Below are 19,164 nucleotides of genomic sequence, written 5' to 3'. Positions count from 1 at the left end.
AAGTAACTTGACTATCACAGGTTGTCTGAGCCAGCTCCACTTCACCAGATCAGAGGAGGCCAACCTGAGCCAATTAGGAGCAGGGAGCGGGGCTGCTGTCCACCCCACAGTGGCCCTGCCCTCTCCGTTGCGCTTTGATCTCCCGCACGCTACATACAACCAGAGCCAGAGCCTCCAACTCTGTCTGTAATGGATGACAAGGCTAGTCCAATTATTACAATCTGGTTTCAACATCTCTCGTAATCAGACGAAAGAAGGGGTAATGAATAAGCCCCCACGTCTTCCCAAAAAGCATTCAAGGGTTTTTGCTTAATTCAATCCAGCCCAAGTCAGAGATCAATTGGTATCAAATCAGTTCAAATTAGAGATGAGTTACAGTACTATGTGGTTTATTGATGTATATCAATGTAGTCTGTATTATATGTCTAGATTAAATGAAGACTGTTGTTGAACATACATATGGTTCAACTCAATTTGTGTGTGTTGCTCCAGGTCCTCCGTGGGTGTCTGAGAGGGTGGCCCACAGACAGCCAGTGCGCCTGGGGAGTTCCATCAAGCTACCATGCTCTGTGGAGGGAGACCCTCCACCCCTCATCATGTGGACCAAGGACGGCCGCAACATCCACAGCGGCTGGATCCGCTTCCGCATCCTCCGCCTGGGCCTGAAGATCAAGGAGGTAGAGGCCGAGGATGCTGGAACCTACGTCTGCAAAGCCACCAATGGCTTCGGCAGCGTTAATATCAACTATACCCTCATTGTCATCGGTAAGTAGAAAGGTGTCTTGCAGTCTGCTCTACATTACAGTATATTACTGTTTGCCAAGTAATACCATTCACCGTGAAATCACCTTTACGATGACGCTACCCAGAAACCATGTCCATGACTCAAAACTTGCCATCATCTTTTGAGGAAGCGATTTAGTCAGTCACTTAACTCTTCCGCTCAGGTCAAGATCGTGTCGATATGCAGATGTTAAAAGACAATACCATGCACCATGGATTCATGGCTCTGAAATAAGGGGATTTAGGAAAGGGGATTGAAGTTAGTCTCCCCCTCTCTTATATCTGTTATATCCTATACTGCTCAATCCCAAAGTCAACAGCAGCATGGGATGTTGTTTCATATTGCATCATCCTCGGTGACTCAAGCATATCTTAACTTCTTCCCTATCCCCAGGCTAAACTCTGTATTGTTAAAGCAGAGGCTCTTTAATTCGGAATAGTCCAACAAGACACATGTTCACCTTAACATTAACCTATGAAGCCCTGTAAAGCATATAAGAGGACATGATGTGGTGTGCAAGAGTCAAGCATTTAAACTCTCAGTAAGTTAAGTCAAGCTACTGGTCACTGGTCTACTTCCTCCACTAAGGCCGTAGTGCTGCTCTCTCTGCCTCTGTACATACAGTACAGTAGGATGGCTCCGTGCTTGAGTAGAGCGTGATGAATGAGAGGAGTGGAGCGTGAAAGCTCTGTTTAGTTTAATTACTCTAAGATGCCTAATTAGGTCCAGAGCCTACTGCAGGGGAGGAGAGGGGAGAGCAGGGGCCGACCGGAGGAGCTGCTTCCTGGTCTTGTGATGGTTTCTCACACTGGCCTTGTTTTGGGGTAGAACTCTAATCACATAAATCAGATCAGGATAACAGTGGGGAAAGAGAATGATGTCCATTGTGTAGCGAGTATCATAGGGTCGGGATGCGGATCTGGGGAAATGTGATTCTAACAAAGTTATTTTTGCTCCTGTTCAATATGAAGTTGACTGAGATGTCAACAAGAGTGCAAAACTGTTGATTTTTCCTGGTTAGATATACACTATAGACCCACCAAGAGGAGGAATGTCAAAGTTCACACGATGTCATGGCTGTCTGCTGTACTTATAATACATTATTTTACTGTACATTGCTGTTACGTCATGTAAACTCTTCGCTGTGATAGTAATAACCTGCAGTGTCAGGTTGCCCACATTGGACCATGCTCAGTTCAGAAATATCTCTATGATTGCACAGTGCAGCACAGTGTATAAATCATTGAGTCAGTCAATTTATCCAAATGATAGATAGCATATCTCTCCTTACACAGTATTGTGTGTAACTCACAACTGATTTATCTAGCTTGGCCTTCCTGTTTTTTATTTAACTAGGCAAGTCAGTTAAGAACAAATTCTTATTTACAATGACGGTCTACCCTGCCCGGACGACGCTGGGCCAATTATGCACCGCCCTATGGGACTCCCAATCACGGCCAAATGTGATGCAGCCTGGATTCGAACCAGGTACTGCAGAGACACCTCTTGCACTGAGAAGCAGTGTCTTGCGCCACTCGGGAGCCCTGTACTATGCAATGAAAAGTATTCTAGCCTTCAGTAGCACTGAAGCAGGGTGAGATTGTATAAGATAACTTCAACCTGTTCAACCTGCCTGCCTGTATTACTAGATACCTACTCCCAAACAGGAAATAGATGTTTTTTTTATTAATGCATACTGTTTTCTTATGTGTATTTTATTTTACTGAACAACATTATTTTCACCCTCTCTGATCTCCACCACTGTTTGGCCTCGTTCTTCATACAGATGGAGTTCGTTCTGTTTTCCTTTCCCACCGTTTGTGGTGAATGCGTGACAACCCAACACTAGCCTCTCAGCAGTCATTGTACATCTCTGTTTTGTAAGACCACAGAGACAACCCCCCCTTCCTTCTTTTTTCCTACTGTGTTTTGTATGTAGTTCAATGCCTGGTGGGGAAGGCTGGTAGTGTCTTCAGAGAGGAGATTTATTTGTGTGTTGTAAATGGGAAGTGTAATACTGGCCAGCTTCCAATGTAGCTCTGCGAACAGTATCCATCATTTGAGTTTGTTTTTACTTGAGCTCAGAAAGAAAAAGATTAAGAAACAACTGCAGTCAGTTCAAGTGCTGTTCAGGGAAACAGTGGCGACAATATCCTGGCCTGCTTTCAAGCTTAAGGCCCGTAGTGACTTCCAGTCATTGCGCTAACAATAGTTAGCAATTGTGCTTCCTTCAAACTGCACGCAGAGACATAAAAATGGTATCCACAAGTTCATAAAGGGCCTCATTGCCAAAATGTCAAATAGAACTTACCCTGAATATGGTTACTATGTTCTCAGAACGTAAGATATGAATGTTCTAGATATGTTTCATGGGAACATTGCAAGAACATTCATGTGCCCAGTTTTCTGTGGGTTAGGAGAATATTCCATCAATGTCCCACCAAACATACACAGAACATGGTTGTCTTGTTCTCAGAACATAAGATATTAATGTTCTAGAAATGTTTCATGCGAACATTGCAGGAACATTTGTAGCCAAATAAAAATATATTATACATCACGTCTTATCGTTGTCTAGCCAATCAAGGCCATGATTGGTGAAGCACTAATCCATTCATTAATCTTTGTCTGTTGGCAAGATTAGGAATAGTCACAAACAGTGCATTTAAAATGTATGATTAGATTGTACATGTTCATTTATACGGTCATTATTATTCAACATGCCCTCACCTGGGATTTCAACTCAACCTCTTGGTTCATGGTACTCCAATCTTCCTGCTACGCCACCAGGTCCGTGTCTGGTATCAGTTCATCTGATTATTCTCATCATGGATTTGATTTATGCTGAAAAAAATAGATAAACACAACATGTAAAGTGTTGGTCCCATGTTTCATGAACTGAAATAAAAGGTCCCAGAAATGTTCAATATGCACAAACGGCTTCTCTCTAATGTTGTGCACAAATTTGTTTTCATCCAAGTTAGTAAGCATTTCTGCTTTGCCAAGATAATCCATCCACCTGACAGGTGGTTGGCAAGTTATTTTCGTATATATTTTAATCTCACTTTCCACCTACAATCTAAATATACTTTCCTGCAACCCACCTCACCCAATGTGGTATGAATCTGCTATTTTTATACCTTATAACTGGACCCACCATCAGAAGCTAGCCAGCTAACTAGCTACTAGCTAGTAGTCACTGTTAGCCACGGCTAGCGGTCTTCACCTTTAGCTGGCTTGATGGCGTAGCAGTTGGATGTATGTTTTTGTCTTGTCCCATCCAGTCCTGTGTATATATCGTTTACTTCGTATATATTTTGTCAGTTAGCCAGTGCTAGCGATCCTAACCGTTAACTCGGACATTAGCCAGCTTCAGCCCGGTCAATTCCTGCCAGTCTGCACAACGTGATATCAACCCAGAGCATATCGGACTGCTTTTTCTCTACCACATCTCCAGATTCCTACCGCAAGCGCTGCACCTTTACATTGGATTATCACAGCTAGCTAGCTGCTATCCGAGTGGCTACTCTTGGCTAACGTCTCTGTCCAAAAGCACCAGTTAGCCTGGAGCTAGCCTCGAGCTAGGCCCATCTCCCAGCTAGCCAAAGAGGTCCACCAGCCAATTCTTGGGCTACAATAGCTCTTGTGCCAATTGGCCTGGACCCTTTATTGCCGACACAGAGCCTGGTCTGTCGACATAACCGTCCGAGGTGGTTTCAATAGGCTCTTCCGTTGCTATGTCGTTGGATGCCCATCTGCTAGCCCCGGCCCGCTAGCTGTCTGAATCGCTGTGTCTCCAGCTCACCTAGCGTAGCAGCGACTACGGAATTGGCTCCCTGACTCATCTAGTGCTACTCATTGGACCCTATGATCACTCAGCTACACATGTCTCTCCCTAATGTCAATATACCTCGTCTATTGCTGTTTTGGTTAGTGATTATTATCTTATTTCACTGTAGAGCCCCTAGCCTTGCCCAATATGCCTTAGATAGTGCTTTTGTTACACCCCCCACACATGCGGTGACCTCACCTGGCTTAAATGGTGCCTCTAGAGACAAAACCTCTCTCATCGTCACTCAATGCCTAGGTTTATCTCCACTGTACTCACATTATGCATTGAATCTATTCTTCCGCACCCAGAAACCTGCTCCTTTTACTCTCTGTTCTGAACGCACTAGACGACCAGTTCTTATAGCCTTTAGACATACCATTATCCTACTCCTCCTCCGGTGATGTAGAGGTTAACCCAGGCCCTGCAGCCCCCAGCACCACTCCCATTCCCCAGGCACTCTCATTTGTTGACTTCTGTAACTGTAAAAGCCTTGGTTTCATGCATGTTAACATTAGAAGCCTCCTCACTAAGTTTGTTTTATTCACTACTTTAGCACACTCTACCAACCCTGATGTCCTAACAGTGTCTGACTCATGGTTTAAGAAGGCCACCAAAAATCCTGAAATTTACATCCCTAACTATAACATCTTCCGACAAGATAGAAATTCCCAAGGGGGCGGAGTTGCAATATACTGCAGAGATAGCCTGCAGAGTTCTGTCATACTTTCCAGGTCTGCCCAAACAATTCGAGCATCTACTTTTTTTTTTTTAATCCACGTTTCCAGAAACAAGTCTCTCACTGTTGCCGCTTGTTATAGACCCCAGCTGTGCCCTGGACACCATATGTGAATAGATTGCCCCCCATCTATCTTCAGAGTTCGCACTGTTAGGGGACCTAAACTGGGATATGCTTAACACCCCGGCCGTCCTACAATCTAAGCTAGATGCCCTCAATCTCACACAAATTATTAACCTCTCTGGGATCGTTCGGGGCGCTAGCGTCCCACCTCGCCAACAGCCAGTGAAATTGCAGGGCGCCAAATTCAAAACAACAGAAATCTCAGAATTAAAATTCCTCAACCATACAAGTATTTTACACCATTTTAAAGATACACTTCTCGTTAATCCAACCAGTGTCCGATTTCAAAAAGGCTTTTCGGCGAAAGCATAGTCACAGAAAGCATTCAGCCATTTTCCAACCAAAGAGAGGTGTCACAAAAAGCAGAAATATAGATACAATTAATCACTAACCTTTGACGATCTTCATCAGATGACACTCCCAGGACTCAATGTTACACAATACATGTATGTTTTGTTTGATCAAGTTCATATTTATATCCAAAAATCTCAGTTTACATTGGCGCCATGTTCAGAAATGCCTCCAAAACACCCAGAGAAATTGCAGAGAGCCACATCAAATAACAGAAATACACATCATAAACTTTGATGAAAGATACATGTTTTACATAGAATTAAAGATAAACTTGTTCTTAATGCAACCGCTGTGTCAGATTTCAAAAAAGCTTTTCGGCAAAAGCACAATATTCAATAATCTGAGAACAGCGTTCAGCCACAAAAGCAAGCCATACAGTTACCCACCAAAAGTCAACAAAAGTCATAAATAGCATTATAAATCTTCACTTACCTTTGCTGATCTTCATCGGAATGCACTTCAAGGACTCCCACAAGAAATGTTAGTTTTGTTTTTGTTCGATTACGTCCATATTTATGTCCAAATACCTCCGTTTTGTTTGCGCGTTTAGTTCACTATTCCAAAGGCACAATGCGCGAGCGCAAAATCCAGACGAAAAGTCAAAAGAGTTCCATTACAGTTTGTTGAAACATGTCAAACGATGTTTACAATCAATCATTAGGGTCTTTTTATAATAAATCTTCAATAATATTCCAACCGGACAATAGCGTATTCATTAGAGAGGAAAAAGATGGAACGGCGCGCCCGCGTGACCGCGCAGTAAACAACTGATTGGCCACAGCCCGTCTACTTGTTGAAACAGCTCTTATTCGACTCCCTTCCACAATAGAAGCATCAAACAACTTTCTAAAGACTTGAAATCTGCTGGAAGCCTTGGGAATTGCAATCTGGCCCCATAGACACAGCATATTGGATAGGCAATCACTTAAATTAAACTACAAACTTCAGATTTCCCAATTCTTGGTTGGATTTGTCTCAGGTTTTCACCTTCGATATGAGTTATGTTATACTCACAGACATCATTCAAACAGTTTTAGAAACTTCAGAGTGTTTTCTATCCAATACTATTCATACGATGCATATATTAGCATCTGGGGACGGAATAGCAGGCAGTTTACTCTGGGCACCTTATTCATCCAATACTGCCCCCAAGAAGTTAACAAGAAGTTAAGGAACCTACCAGGTACAACACTAAATCCATAACCATGGGCACCCACTTAGATATCATCCTGACCAACTTGCACTCTAAATACACCTCTGCTGTCTTCAACCAGGATCTCAGCAATCACTGCCTCATTTCCTGCGTGCGTGATGGGTCTGCAGGCAAACGTCCACCCCTCATCACTGTCAAACGCTCCCTAAAACACTTCAGCGAGCAGGCCTTTCTATAATCGACCTGGCCCGGGTATCCTAGAAGGATATTGAGTTCTTCCCGTTAGTAGAGGATGCCTGGTTATTCTTTAAAGTGCCTTCCTCACCATCTTAAATAAGCACGCCCATTCAAAAAATGTAGAACCAGGAACAGATATAGCCCTTGGTTCACTCAAGACCTGACTGTCCTTGACCAGCACGAAAACATCCATCTTAAGACAGCATTTCTGGTGGCCCTCGCCTCTACCAAGAGAGTTGGCGAGCTTCAAGCTTCACCTTTAAGTAATGAGTGTTATCGTCGATGTCCCGGGTAAAGCGAGCTCTACTCTGCAGCCTAATCCTGCCTTCCTACCAAAGGTCCTGCTCCCAGGTCACGTGAACAGGGAAATGGTGCTAACAGCCTTATCCACCTCCATGCCCCCTGGGGCTCATGATGTTGATGTACACGATCTGTGTCGTGTACGTCAACATGTACATGACACAGCAGCCCGATGAGTTCCCGGAGGACACTGGTGAGATCTACCAATGATCTCCTTGTCTGGGAGAATCATGGCCGCAACAATGGGGTCCATGATAGGGTACTGGTCCAGTCCCAACTCCTCAGCCGAAGACATGAAGGTCCAGTGCTTTCACTGGCTTGAGACATGGAACCTTGAGTTCACCTTAGCCCAAGTTGACGCAGTTCATTGGAGAACTTGGAGCACTGAGGAATGTACAGTGCATTCGGAAAGTATTCAGACCCCTCCACTTTTTCCACATTGTTACATTACAGCCTTGTTCTAAAATGTATTAAATCGCTTTTTCCCTCGATCTACACACAATAACCCATAATGACAAAGCAAAAACAGGTTTTTAAGAAATGTTTACAAATTTATAACAAAAACGTATCACATTTACATAAGTTTTCAGACCCTTTACTGAGTACTTTGTTGAAGCATCTTTGGCAGTGATTACAGCCTTGTGTCTTATTGGGTATGATGCTACATGCTCGGCACACCTGTATTTGGTGAGCTATTTTCAGTTCTCTCCAGAGATGTTAGATCAGTCCAGGCTCTGGCTGAGCCACTCAAGGACATTCAGAGACTTGTCATAAGGCCACTCCTGCATTGACTTGGCTGTGTGCTTAGTCGTTGTCCTGTTGGAAGGTGAACTGTCACCCCAGTTCTGAGTGCTCTGGAGCAGGTTTTCATCAAGGAGCTCTCTGTACTTTGCTCTGTTAATCTTTCCCTTGCTCCTGACTAGTCTCCCAGTCCCTGCCACTGAAAAACACCCCCAAAGCATGATGCTGCCACCACCATGCTTCACCGTAGGGATGGTGCCAGGTTTCCTCCAGACGTGACACTTGGCATTCAGACCAAAGAGTTCAATCTTGGTTTCATCAGACCAGAGTCTTGTTTCTCATGGTCTGAGAGTCCTTTAGGTGCCTTTTGGCAAACTCCAAGTGGGCTGTCATGTCCTTTTAATTTGAGGTGTGGCTTCCGCCTAGCCACTCTACCATAAAGGCCTGATTAGTGGAGCGGTGCAGAGATGGTTGTCCTTCTGGAAGGGTCTCCCATCTCCACAGAGGAACTCTGGATCTCCCTGACCAAGGCCCTTCTCCCCGATTGCTCAGTTTGGAAACAGGATGCACCCGAGCTCAATTTAAAGTCTTATAGCAAAGGGTCTGAATACCTATGTAAATAAGGTATTTCTGTAAAAAAAAAGAAAAAAATAATTAGAATAAGGCTGTAACGTAACAAAATGTGGAAACAGTGTTAGGGGTATGAATACTTCCCGAATACACTGTACACTCTGCCCAGGCTGGTTTAATATCTAGAGCGTTCAGAATCCTAGAACTCCTGCACAGAGCCCTGACCTCAACCCCATCAAACACCTTTGGGATGAATTGGAACACCAACTGCGAGCCAGGCCTAATCGCCCAACATCAGTGCCCAACCTCACTGATGCTCGTGGCTGAATGGAAGCAAATCCCTGCAGCAATGTTCCACCATCTATTGGAAAGCCTTCCCAGAAGGCTGTTATAACCGCAAAATAGGGACCAACTCCATATTAATGCCCATGATTTTGGAATGAGATGTTTGACTAGCAGGTGTCCACATACTTTTGGACATGTAGTGTATGTCTTATAGAACATATAATCTGCATTACACCTCTTTAATAGTATATCAGGTGTAAGTATAAAGTAGTTCTGTTCTCAGGGCTATATGTGAATTAAATAATAATTTATTCTAGGGATATCAGAATATATTTCGGGAAATTCCACTCACAATCCCCAAAAGGTATGGATGTGAGAAGCCAAACTCAACTGCTACAGTAATAGACCGTGTGAGAATAGGTCCTGAGAACTGACTGGCAAACTCTCGCGAGATTAGTGAGGCGCGAGTTTTGAATCTCACTCCGGAAACAGCTGCACCTCGAGCCAGTATGAAAGAATGCTAACGAGGATGCGAAGAGCAACGGTGTTTAGCTAGAGAACACCCAAACTCACCTAGCCTGGGTAGGCTCGGTACCCAGCCTCAATCTCCAGAGAGAAGAGGCTTAACGTCCAGCTGAAGCTAACAAGCAACGCAATTCGCAGTGAGACAACTAACGTTTAGCCTAGCGCCGGGAACAGGTTTGCCCAAACACATCACCCTGCTTCGTAGCACGGTGTCGACCTGTAAGAAAACAGTTAAGACAAAAAGACACTGCAGAGCACTCCTAGGAGGAGCAAGCTTCACCCAAAAAGGAATATACTCTACACTCAAAACTAACCTACGGAGTCTTCTACATCCACTTCTCGCTCACTCGCGTAGCGGAGGGAAGATAAGAGGAAGTGATGCTCCTCGCATCACACACGTGGTACAGAATTACTTTTAAATTAATATCTAACTCATCCTGCCGCCAGTCGGAAGGATAACCAATTGAGTGACTAGCATAGTCCCTCAAGCGAAATCGAACAAAAATATGATAGCTGAGCATCTCAAAGGAAAATCTATCTAGAATTCTACCGATTCCCATCTTTCAATGAGAAACGCATTTTAATTAGATCAGATAAGTGTGTTGTAACTGTTTTCAAATAATTACATTAACATACTGTGCCAACAGCACTAATGACGAACACCCTAACCACTGTCCTGGGAGAGTACAGTTAGGCCATGTCCAAAAGAAACCATAAAACCCCATAAACAACTTGATAGGTGTAAGCAATAGGATCAGCTCTGTTAAAAGTACACTCAAGAAAAACCTGTATTGATCATAGTGATTCAGGAGTATCATTAAAACAGGTTAATATGCCCCACGAACATTAGAAAACAATAAGTAAGTAAAAACAATTAGTAAATCAAATCAATGATGAGAGAATAGTCTAACTGATAACTGAAACAGACATGGTGGCATAGCAGGAGGATCTGAATACCATGAACCAAGAGTTTGTGAGTTCAAATCCCAGCTGAGGACATGTAGAATAATAATGACTGTATAAATGAACATGCACATTGTATGCACATGTATGTCAAATATGTAAGTTGAAAACACTATGTTAAAAGTACTGTGTGAGTTCCTAGCCTTGCCAACAAGACAAAGAAGATTATTGTGGACGACAGGATAAAGAGGACCGAGCACCCCCCATTTTCATTGACAGGGGCTGCAGTGGAGCAGGTTGAGAGCTTCAAGTTCCTTGCTGTCCACATCACCAACAAACTAACATGGCCCAAGCACACCAAGACAGCCGTGAAGAGGGCACGACAAAACCTATTCCCCCTCAGGAGACTGAAAAGATTTGGCATGGGTCCCCAGATCCTCAAAAGGTTCTACAGCTGCACCATCAAGAACATGCTGACGGGTTGCATCACTGCCTGGTATGGCAACTGCTCGCCCTCCGACTGCAAAGCACTACAGAGGGTAGTGAGAATGGCCCAGTACATCACTGGGGCCAAGCTTCCTGCCATCCAGGACCTCTATACCAGGTGGTGTCAGAGGAGGCCCTAAAAATTGCCAAAGAATGTTCTCTCTGCTACCGCACGACAAGCGGTACCAGAGCGCCAAGTCTAGTAGGTCCAAGAGGCGTCTAAACAGCTTTTACCCCCAAGCCATAAGACTCCTGAACATCTAGTCAAATGGCTACCCAGACTATTTGCAGTGTGTCTAGAACATTCATATTGTATATTCTGCAGTGGTGGAAAAAGTACCCAATTGTCATACTTGAGTAAAAGTAAAGATACCTTAATAGAAAATGACTCAAGTTAATGTGAAAGTCACCCAGTAAAATCCTGCTTGAGTAAAAGTTTTAAAGGGACTTATATTAAGCAAACCAGACAGCACCATTTTCTTGTTTTTTATTTTATTTACAGATAGCCAGGGGCACACTCCAACACTCAGCCATAATTTACAAACGACTCATGTTTAGTGAGGCAGTGAGGATGACCAGGGACGTTCTCTTGATAATTGTGTGAATTAGTCCATTTTCCTGTCCTGCTACGAGTACTTTTCGGTGTCTGAGAAAATGTATGGAGTAAAAAGTAAAGCATTTCTTTAAGAATGTTGTGCAGTGAAAGTTGTTAAAAATATAAATAGTAAAGTAAATTACAGATACCCCCCCAAAAAAATGTTTTACTTTGCTTTACACCACTGATATTCTGAGAACATGACAACCATGTTCTGTGTATGTTTGGCCGAATGTTGATGGAATATTTTTCTAATCCTCAGAAAACTGGACACATGAATGTTCTTGCAAAGTCCCATAAAACGCATTTAGAACATTAATATAGAGAACATTGTAACCACTTTCTAGATACGCTCTGCCTGACATGGAGAGTGTTCTAACTTTAACACCAAAACATGCTAAAAGGGTTCTCAGAAGGTTTTTGCTAAAAGAGAATGTTTCCCAAATGGAAAATTGGACACTCAAACTAAGGGAACATTAGGTTAACATTACAAAAACGTTTTCTCTCCATAGAATTGTTAGTTGGGTATCCCAAGAATCTGGTCAACCAGTGCAACATGGCGCCTCCCCAATCCCCCCAGCTGGCTGTTTGGGGTGGTCTCCTGACAACTGACCCCCCTCATCCCTCTCATACACCCCCAGCTCCACCCCTCCTGCTGCAAGACTTGGACATGACTGCCACACTGAAAGACAGCCAGATAGATACATTTTACAAGTTGCACAGTGTAAAGCTTATATTCTAACACAGTGATTGCACAAACCATGTAAACAAAGAGGAGATCATGGTAGCCTTCATTTCTACATGGACACTTTAAATATCTATAGTACAGTGGTAGCGATAGTAGTAGTGCTGTAGTAGTAGTGATAGTACAGACTTTGTTGTCTGTTCAGATACACTGCATTATGTGTGGCTGATAACATATGGTGGTTGTTTGGAGGTTTCCAGAGTGTGGTGATGTAAGGCCACTTACTCCTTACTTTCTCTGGACATGAGAATGTCCCCAACAACATCTGGAACTCATTGTGACACACAGAATGATGGGGCCTTTTCCTTTGATTCAGTTGAAGCTCAAGGCCAGGGGAGTGAGGGTGATCTATTTCCTGTGGCTGGATTTGTGAATGAAGAGGAGACAAAAAGGGGAGCGCACCAGACCCAGTGATACAGTAGACTACAGAGACAGTTTGAATGGATTCAATTCACTTCGGTTGTTGTTAGCCATTTACTTTGCCTGCCTTCCCAACAGTATCTCTGTAACCAAATATGCCTGGGTGTGTGGGTATTTGCCTTTCTCTCCCATGTCAAAATGTACAATTGTACTGTATTTAGAATTTATTTTCCATTCTGAGGATACAATTGGAATACAAATGTTTTATCCCTTAAATGTTGTGCCCTGCAAAACCCTAGTGGATTGTTGCTCTTAGTTGCTATTTGATCAGGGAGGATGGGGCCCCTCTCAAGAAGCGAGAGGGGACACAAAAAGGACTGACAGGGAGTCATCCAAGTCCTGTCCTTTTAATGATAATTGTATTTTTCAGTATTCCAACAATAACAATTATGTGGTAGCACTGAGATGTCCTACCTCCCCCCAGTCTCTGGGTCCGGTGAGCCAACATTGTGTAAAGACTATAGCAGCCTGGGATAGTAGTATAGGCCTAGAGTCATAAAGGGTGGCATTGTTTCTAAGACCTCCAAAAAATAGAGAGGAAGTAGATTCAGGAACAAAGAAAATGTGAAAAGAAAATCCCGGCAGTGTGGGACTGGGTTCTATTTAGATTTGGAGGTTCAGGAACCGGGAGGAATGTGGAGAGCCCAAGTGAGCAACAGAGAAATATTTCTTCCAATGGAGGCTGTTTTTTTAAAAGGAATGGGTTATTATAGTTGGCCAGTTAAAGCCCTTAAATAGCCATGACATCATGGCTGGGGCTGGTGCTGGAGGGGAGAGACAATGGAGGGTTTGTGCCCGAAGAACTCTAGAGAGCTTTGGGGAGAGTCGGAGGGCGGCTAGAGTGGGGGGTTAGAAGCCACATCTGGTCTCTACCTGCCCTATTCAAACGCGGAGTGGGAATCAAGTGTTCCAAACTGCATTCGAGACATTTTACTGGTGGCTACACTGAGCTCAAGTTCGGTGCATGGCTTTGCTCATATTTGTACTGTGCACCTTCATATTTATGAAATATGCCTTATGAAACATTTTTTCTAAGTACTGTATAACACATTCACTATACTTATGAAATGTGTTTGACGTCAATATTACAATTGAATAGCGGAAACATTTGAGTCTGAAGCCTCAAATAGTAGGCTACGAAAAAAATGACAAACTCAGCGCTGGAATATTGGAAAATATTTGAATGTTTGTGAATGACTAATAGCATGAAGTGCAGTAGAATCATGTGTAATCTATCTGACGCTCTGCTTTGGTTGATCTTCTGCTTTGCTTTGGTTGATCAGTCATAATGTTTGGTATTCCAAATGGTAGTAATTGGCATGGACCTTAATATGCACCATAAATTAATCAATGTCTACCTCACAAAGTAGATATGCATTACAAACAATCTATTATGTTTCACTGATTATATTTTCACGAAGCCATGCCTCAGCTCCACCACATGAAGTCAGTCAGTCAATGACATCAACTCCACAGCTGTCTCCCAGAGCTGCACTTATGAAAACTGATCATATTACTCCCAAATGTTACAGCGTGTGACCTTAGCATGCACCCCCTCAGTGTATCCTATCTAGAAATGCTACATTTACTCAGATGGAGTCAAGTGTTTTACTGTGCCTCTTTGGCTGGGGGCGCTTTGTCAAGTGGGCCGTGTCAATGACATTGTAAAAAGTGTGAAACAAATAGCATTGAATTCAACTGAATTTTTCCCCCCACTGTTTGTTGAACCCTCTGCTTCATACTTGTGTCCTGGGTTAAAGGAGCAGTGAAACAGAGACTCTCACTAACAACCAGTGTCTACTCCATAATAACAACTTCATTGATAGTGATCAGATGCTGTTTTTGAATGCGAATCGATTATATCAATCGTTTGCAAACTTTGAAATAATCAAGACAAACACCCATCTGAGATCAGAACTAGAAGGGAACTCTAGTTGATATTAGCCCAAACAGCCACAGAAGCCTTCACCACTAGTGAAACCCTAATAGGCTTACCTCATAATCTCTGTCATCACCCTCTGTTAAGACCTCTAAGGCCTTTTCTGTGTGCCTATTGGGCATAACGATTATACCATGTTAAATTCTATGTTGAAAAGTCTGCATCTTTTGCCCGCAATGATAAAACGTTATTTTCTCTCACAGTGATATGTTCTGTCCCCTTTCCCTTACAGATTACTCTGGCGCTGATAAGACTGGGCCAGGGGTCCCTGGTGGGGTGGACTCAGAGTATGGCCCTGACGGCCTATCAGGAAAACTAGGTAGGATCATAAAAAAGTAACATTACTACAGTTAATTGCATTACATTGAGTCTTATTCTATGATTTTCGTATCCATCTCTGCAAGGTATTAAACCCAAAACTCTCCCTCCTCTTTTTCCCAAAGTTCGTCCCCGTTTCACCCAGCCTGCTAAAATGAGGAAGCGTGTGATCGCCCGGCCCGTCGGGAGTTCTGTGCGGCTGAAGTGTACGGCCAGCGGTAACCCTCGGCCAGACATCGTGTGGCTGAAGGACGACAGGCCACTGACGGAGAGTGAAGTGGGCGAGGGGCGCCAGAAGAAGTGGACCCTGAGCCTGAGGAACCTGACCCCGGAGAACAGCGGCAGGTACACCTGCAGGGTCTCCAACCGAGCCGGAGAGATCAACGCCACCTACAAAGTGGAGGTCATACGTAAGTATCAGAGAGTCACAGAGATCAGAGTCATAAATACACTTAACGAGCCAGTCCACCTGGAAAGATCTCATAACTAATGTATGTGGTAGAATCCTCAGGGGAAGGAACCAGATAATAATGTAGTATATATCACAGTCCTTCAGACCGAGTTCTATGGATGTTGTGATAATGATCATTTTTGGCTATCATAGATGAAAATCAATCTGGTCAGCAGTGGTACAATTGCCACGTAATCGTAGTAATGTTGGGTCTGGATTTGAGGTGGAACCACAACCTTTTGGAGATCCTTACTTTGAGTTTGATCAGTAAGTCTTAACTCACATCCCTGTTCCATTGATGAATGTTACTCGTATCCATGCTCTATGGATGAATGTTTACTCGTATCCCTGTTCCATGGATGAATGTTTACTCGTATCCCTGTTCCATTGATGAATGTTACTCGTATCCATGCTCTATGGATGAATGTTACTCATATCCCTGCTCATGGATGAATGTTTACTCGTATCCCTGTTCCATTGATGAATGTTACTCGTATCCATGCTCTATGGATGAATGTTATTCCTATCCCTGCTCCATGGGTGAATGTTACTCGTATCCCTGCTCCATGGATGAATGTTACTCGTATCCCTGCTCTATGGATGAATGTTACTCGTATCCCTGCTCTATGGATGAATGTTACTCGTATCCCTGCTCCATGGATGAATGTTACTCGTATCCCTGCTCTATGGATGAATGTTACTCATATCCCTGCTCCATGGATGAATGTGCTCATCTAATCATGAAGATGAGAAGCATATTGACCGCAGGTCTGAGAATGAGTGTTGTGTTCTGGTGTGTGGGGTGAGGAGGAGGTGGCTGCTAAACCCCAAGCCCCTCCAATCTGAGCTGATTAAGGTCCAGCTGCCTGCCTGCCCCCCCACCCAAACACACGAGACGTGTGTGCTGTACAACTAGGAGCAGAGAGAGAGGAAACTAATCACATGTGCTATTTCTCTCTCTCTCTCTAATAACTGTATGGACATCTGCGCTGGTTCAGGCAAAGAGTCAGCCATGTGGGAAATGTGGGATGTCTGTGACAGTTTGTCCATTATGTCTCTCTGCAGAGCAGACCAACTCCAAGCCCATCCTGACAGGCACTCACCCAGTCAACACCACAGTGGACTACGGTGGGACTACCTCATTCCAGTGCAAAGTGAGGAGCGATGTCAAACCCGTCATCCAGTGGCTCAAGCGTGTGGAGTCCAACGAGGAGAGTCGGTACAACTCCACCATTGAGGTGGGCGACCATCACTTCGTGGTTCTGCCCACGGGAGAGGTGTGGTCACGCCCTGATGGCTCCTACCTCAACAAGCTGCTCATCACCCGTGCCAAGGAGGAGGACTCTGGCATGTACATCTGTCTGGGCGCCAACACCATGGGCTACAGCTTCCGCAGCGCCTTCCTCACCGTTCTGCCAGGTAATACCAGTGCCAGGCTGCCTGCCCTTTAGTACATCATACCCCCCATAAACTCTTACCTGGCCTCCCAACAATCCAACTTTCAAAATATTTCCCATTGTACACAACTCCTCTGTTTCTTCTTCCACAGGTTCTTGTGAGCTTTGTATTGGTGAACAATGTAGTATTGACCCACTGCAGTGATTTAGAGTGCTGAGCGATAAGTGCTTTTTGAGGTTGGTTCAGTTTCGGTTCAGTTATTAAAAAGATAATCATGTTTTTGATTTTGGTTTAGCAAATGTTTTTTTACGTTAATTGCACTATGCCTTATGTGGGTTGAATGCTGTAACAACAGAATAAAACAATTAATAAAAGTCCCATGATGGTAGTGACTGCCCATTTACTGCTTATCTGAGTTATCTCTACAGAAACTGAGCATTGAGCTCACAAAAAAAACGACATTAAATTCAAATAATTGAACCGACCAAAATATTGGTTAATCGCTCAGCACTATTCATTTCTCTACCAAGACTCTCTCTGCATGTGTAGCTACTTCTTTGTTCAACTTTATTGTTTAGAATGATTGACTCCATGTTGACTGATCCTTCTTTTTATGGGGCCCTCTCCTGCAGACACCAAGCCACCCATCACCCCGATGTTCACCCCAGCCTCCAGCCCCCTCCCTTGGCCTGTCATCATTGGCATCCCTGCTGGCATGGTGTTCATCTTTGGTACAGTGCTGCTGTGGTTCTGCCAGAGTAAAAAGCACTGTTCCCCAACCAGCACTGCATCTGCCCAGGTCCTGCAGGCCTCCCACCGGCTGCCCTACCGGGAGAGGGACAGGAGCTTTGTGGCCCCTTCCTCCAGCCCAGAGAAGGACTGCCTGGGCTCCATAAACTATGAGGAGTATCTGGCTCAGCAGCAGCTTCTCCTCACTCAAGGGGGCTCTGCTCTCCCCCCCAAAATCTATCCCAAAATCTACAATGACATCCACACTCACACACACTCCCACGTGGACGGGAAGGTGCACCAGCACATTCACTTTCAGTGTTAGCCATGTGCCAAATGTTGTCCCCCTCTCTGCGCCTCTAAAGGATTGCATCGTAAAGCGAAGGTCTGAGCTTTGGACTGAACCTCAGAGAACAGCTCTCTGGTTAAACACATCTGGGGCTGCTCTTTGAACTGTCACCTTGCCTGTGCTAGATCTTGATCTAACTGGGGCTTTATAATGATCATTCAGTACTGTACAACAGTGAAATTAAGGTGATGGTACATGAGCAGTTTTAGAGGTTAGTGCATAAATGGCTGCCCTAGTGATTTCTCAACTAAAATAACATCTTCCAATGACAATGTATGGTTTTTACTGTACCTGCAAACCTGCCTGGTCCTTGGTGCTACTTTTTTTCATATCAAAACCACTGAACCCTGATGTGCACTTAAATCACCAAAATATTCTGCAATGCGTTAAAGGCAGCTATTCAGACTTACTGAGAGTGCATATCCATCAGTAAATACATAAATAATCCATCATTAACTTGTTTACCCATATCAACTAACCAACAAGGATTAGGGTCAGTTTTGACCTTTACCTCTTATGTTGGGTACAAGATACAGTACTTAAGCTCTGCTAGGTGATGTTGAAGGCGGTATGGAATACAATACAAAAGGGCTGGTATTACGCTCATACTCAGGTAGCCCCTTTGATTTTGATGTTTCTTTATTGTTCAAATGCACATCCATTTAACCCTGACCACTATTGATGTGCCACCAATAATCCTGTTTTTCAATCACAAAAAAGGCAATATGAAAATACATTGTTAGCATTTATTTGGTATGTGAATCATGTCCATATCAAAGACTGCAAATAGAATGTTGACTGGACTCGCTAAATATAATTGCCAGAATCCAAACGTTACCACCACTAGCCTTTTGTGTTTTGTAGAATCCTTGCAAATATCCCGTGTTGCATTGAATACATAGTCCGCAGTCTAATTCAACCACATTTTAGATGTCATGGAGACTATTTTTAAAAGTCAGGCATTTTACATGCATTTAGATTTTTTCAAAAGGTACATTTAATAAGGTTCTGTAGTTGCAATGTAATATGAAAGACAATGCCAATAAGGATAATCATAGTTTATGCAAGTACTTATACACAATTGGTTGTTTGACAATCTTGTATGATATACCCCCATTAAAAAAGTTGATTTGATAAAAGGACATGCAAATAGATTTGGTTCATGGCCTCAATTCTTTACAGGAACTTGGT

General features: G+C 43.6%; 1 protein-coding gene across 2 annotated transcripts in view; it reads left to right on the top strand.

Moving 5' to 3' along the window:
• LOC110497850 (fibroblast growth factor receptor-like 1) overlaps positions 1-19,123 on the top strand; it is a 45,572-nt gene extending 26,449 nt beyond the window's left edge. Inside the window, exons 3-7 of one of the 2 annotated variants that reach the window (XM_036954811.2) lie at positions 493-765; positions 14,961-15,047; positions 15,172-15,456; positions 16,563-16,916; positions 17,528-19,123. In XM_036954811.2, the coding sequence (XP_036810706.2) occupies positions 493-765; positions 14,961-15,047; positions 15,172-15,456; positions 16,563-16,916; positions 17,528-17,949 (1,421 nt within the window). In that variant the 3' untranslated portion in view covers positions 17,950-19,123. Of the gene's footprint in view, positions 1-492; positions 766-9,580; positions 10,042-14,960; positions 15,048-15,171; positions 15,457-16,562; positions 16,917-17,527 lie in introns of those variants that run through there. The other variant, XM_090211283.1, reaches the window with a different exon arrangement.
• The last annotated feature ends 41 nt before the right edge of the window (positions 19,124-19,164 follow it).

The sequence above is a fragment of the Oncorhynchus mykiss genome, chromosome 19 (assembly GCF_057628025.1).
Source record: "Oncorhynchus mykiss isolate SJ-2025 chromosome 19, ASM5762802v1, whole genome shotgun sequence".
NCBI classification, from domain to species: Eukaryota; Metazoa; Chordata; class Actinopteri; order Salmoniformes; family Salmonidae; genus Oncorhynchus; species Oncorhynchus mykiss.
The sequence above is the reverse complement of the archived record's forward strand: the minus strand, read 5'-3'. Positions and strand labels throughout refer to the sequence as shown.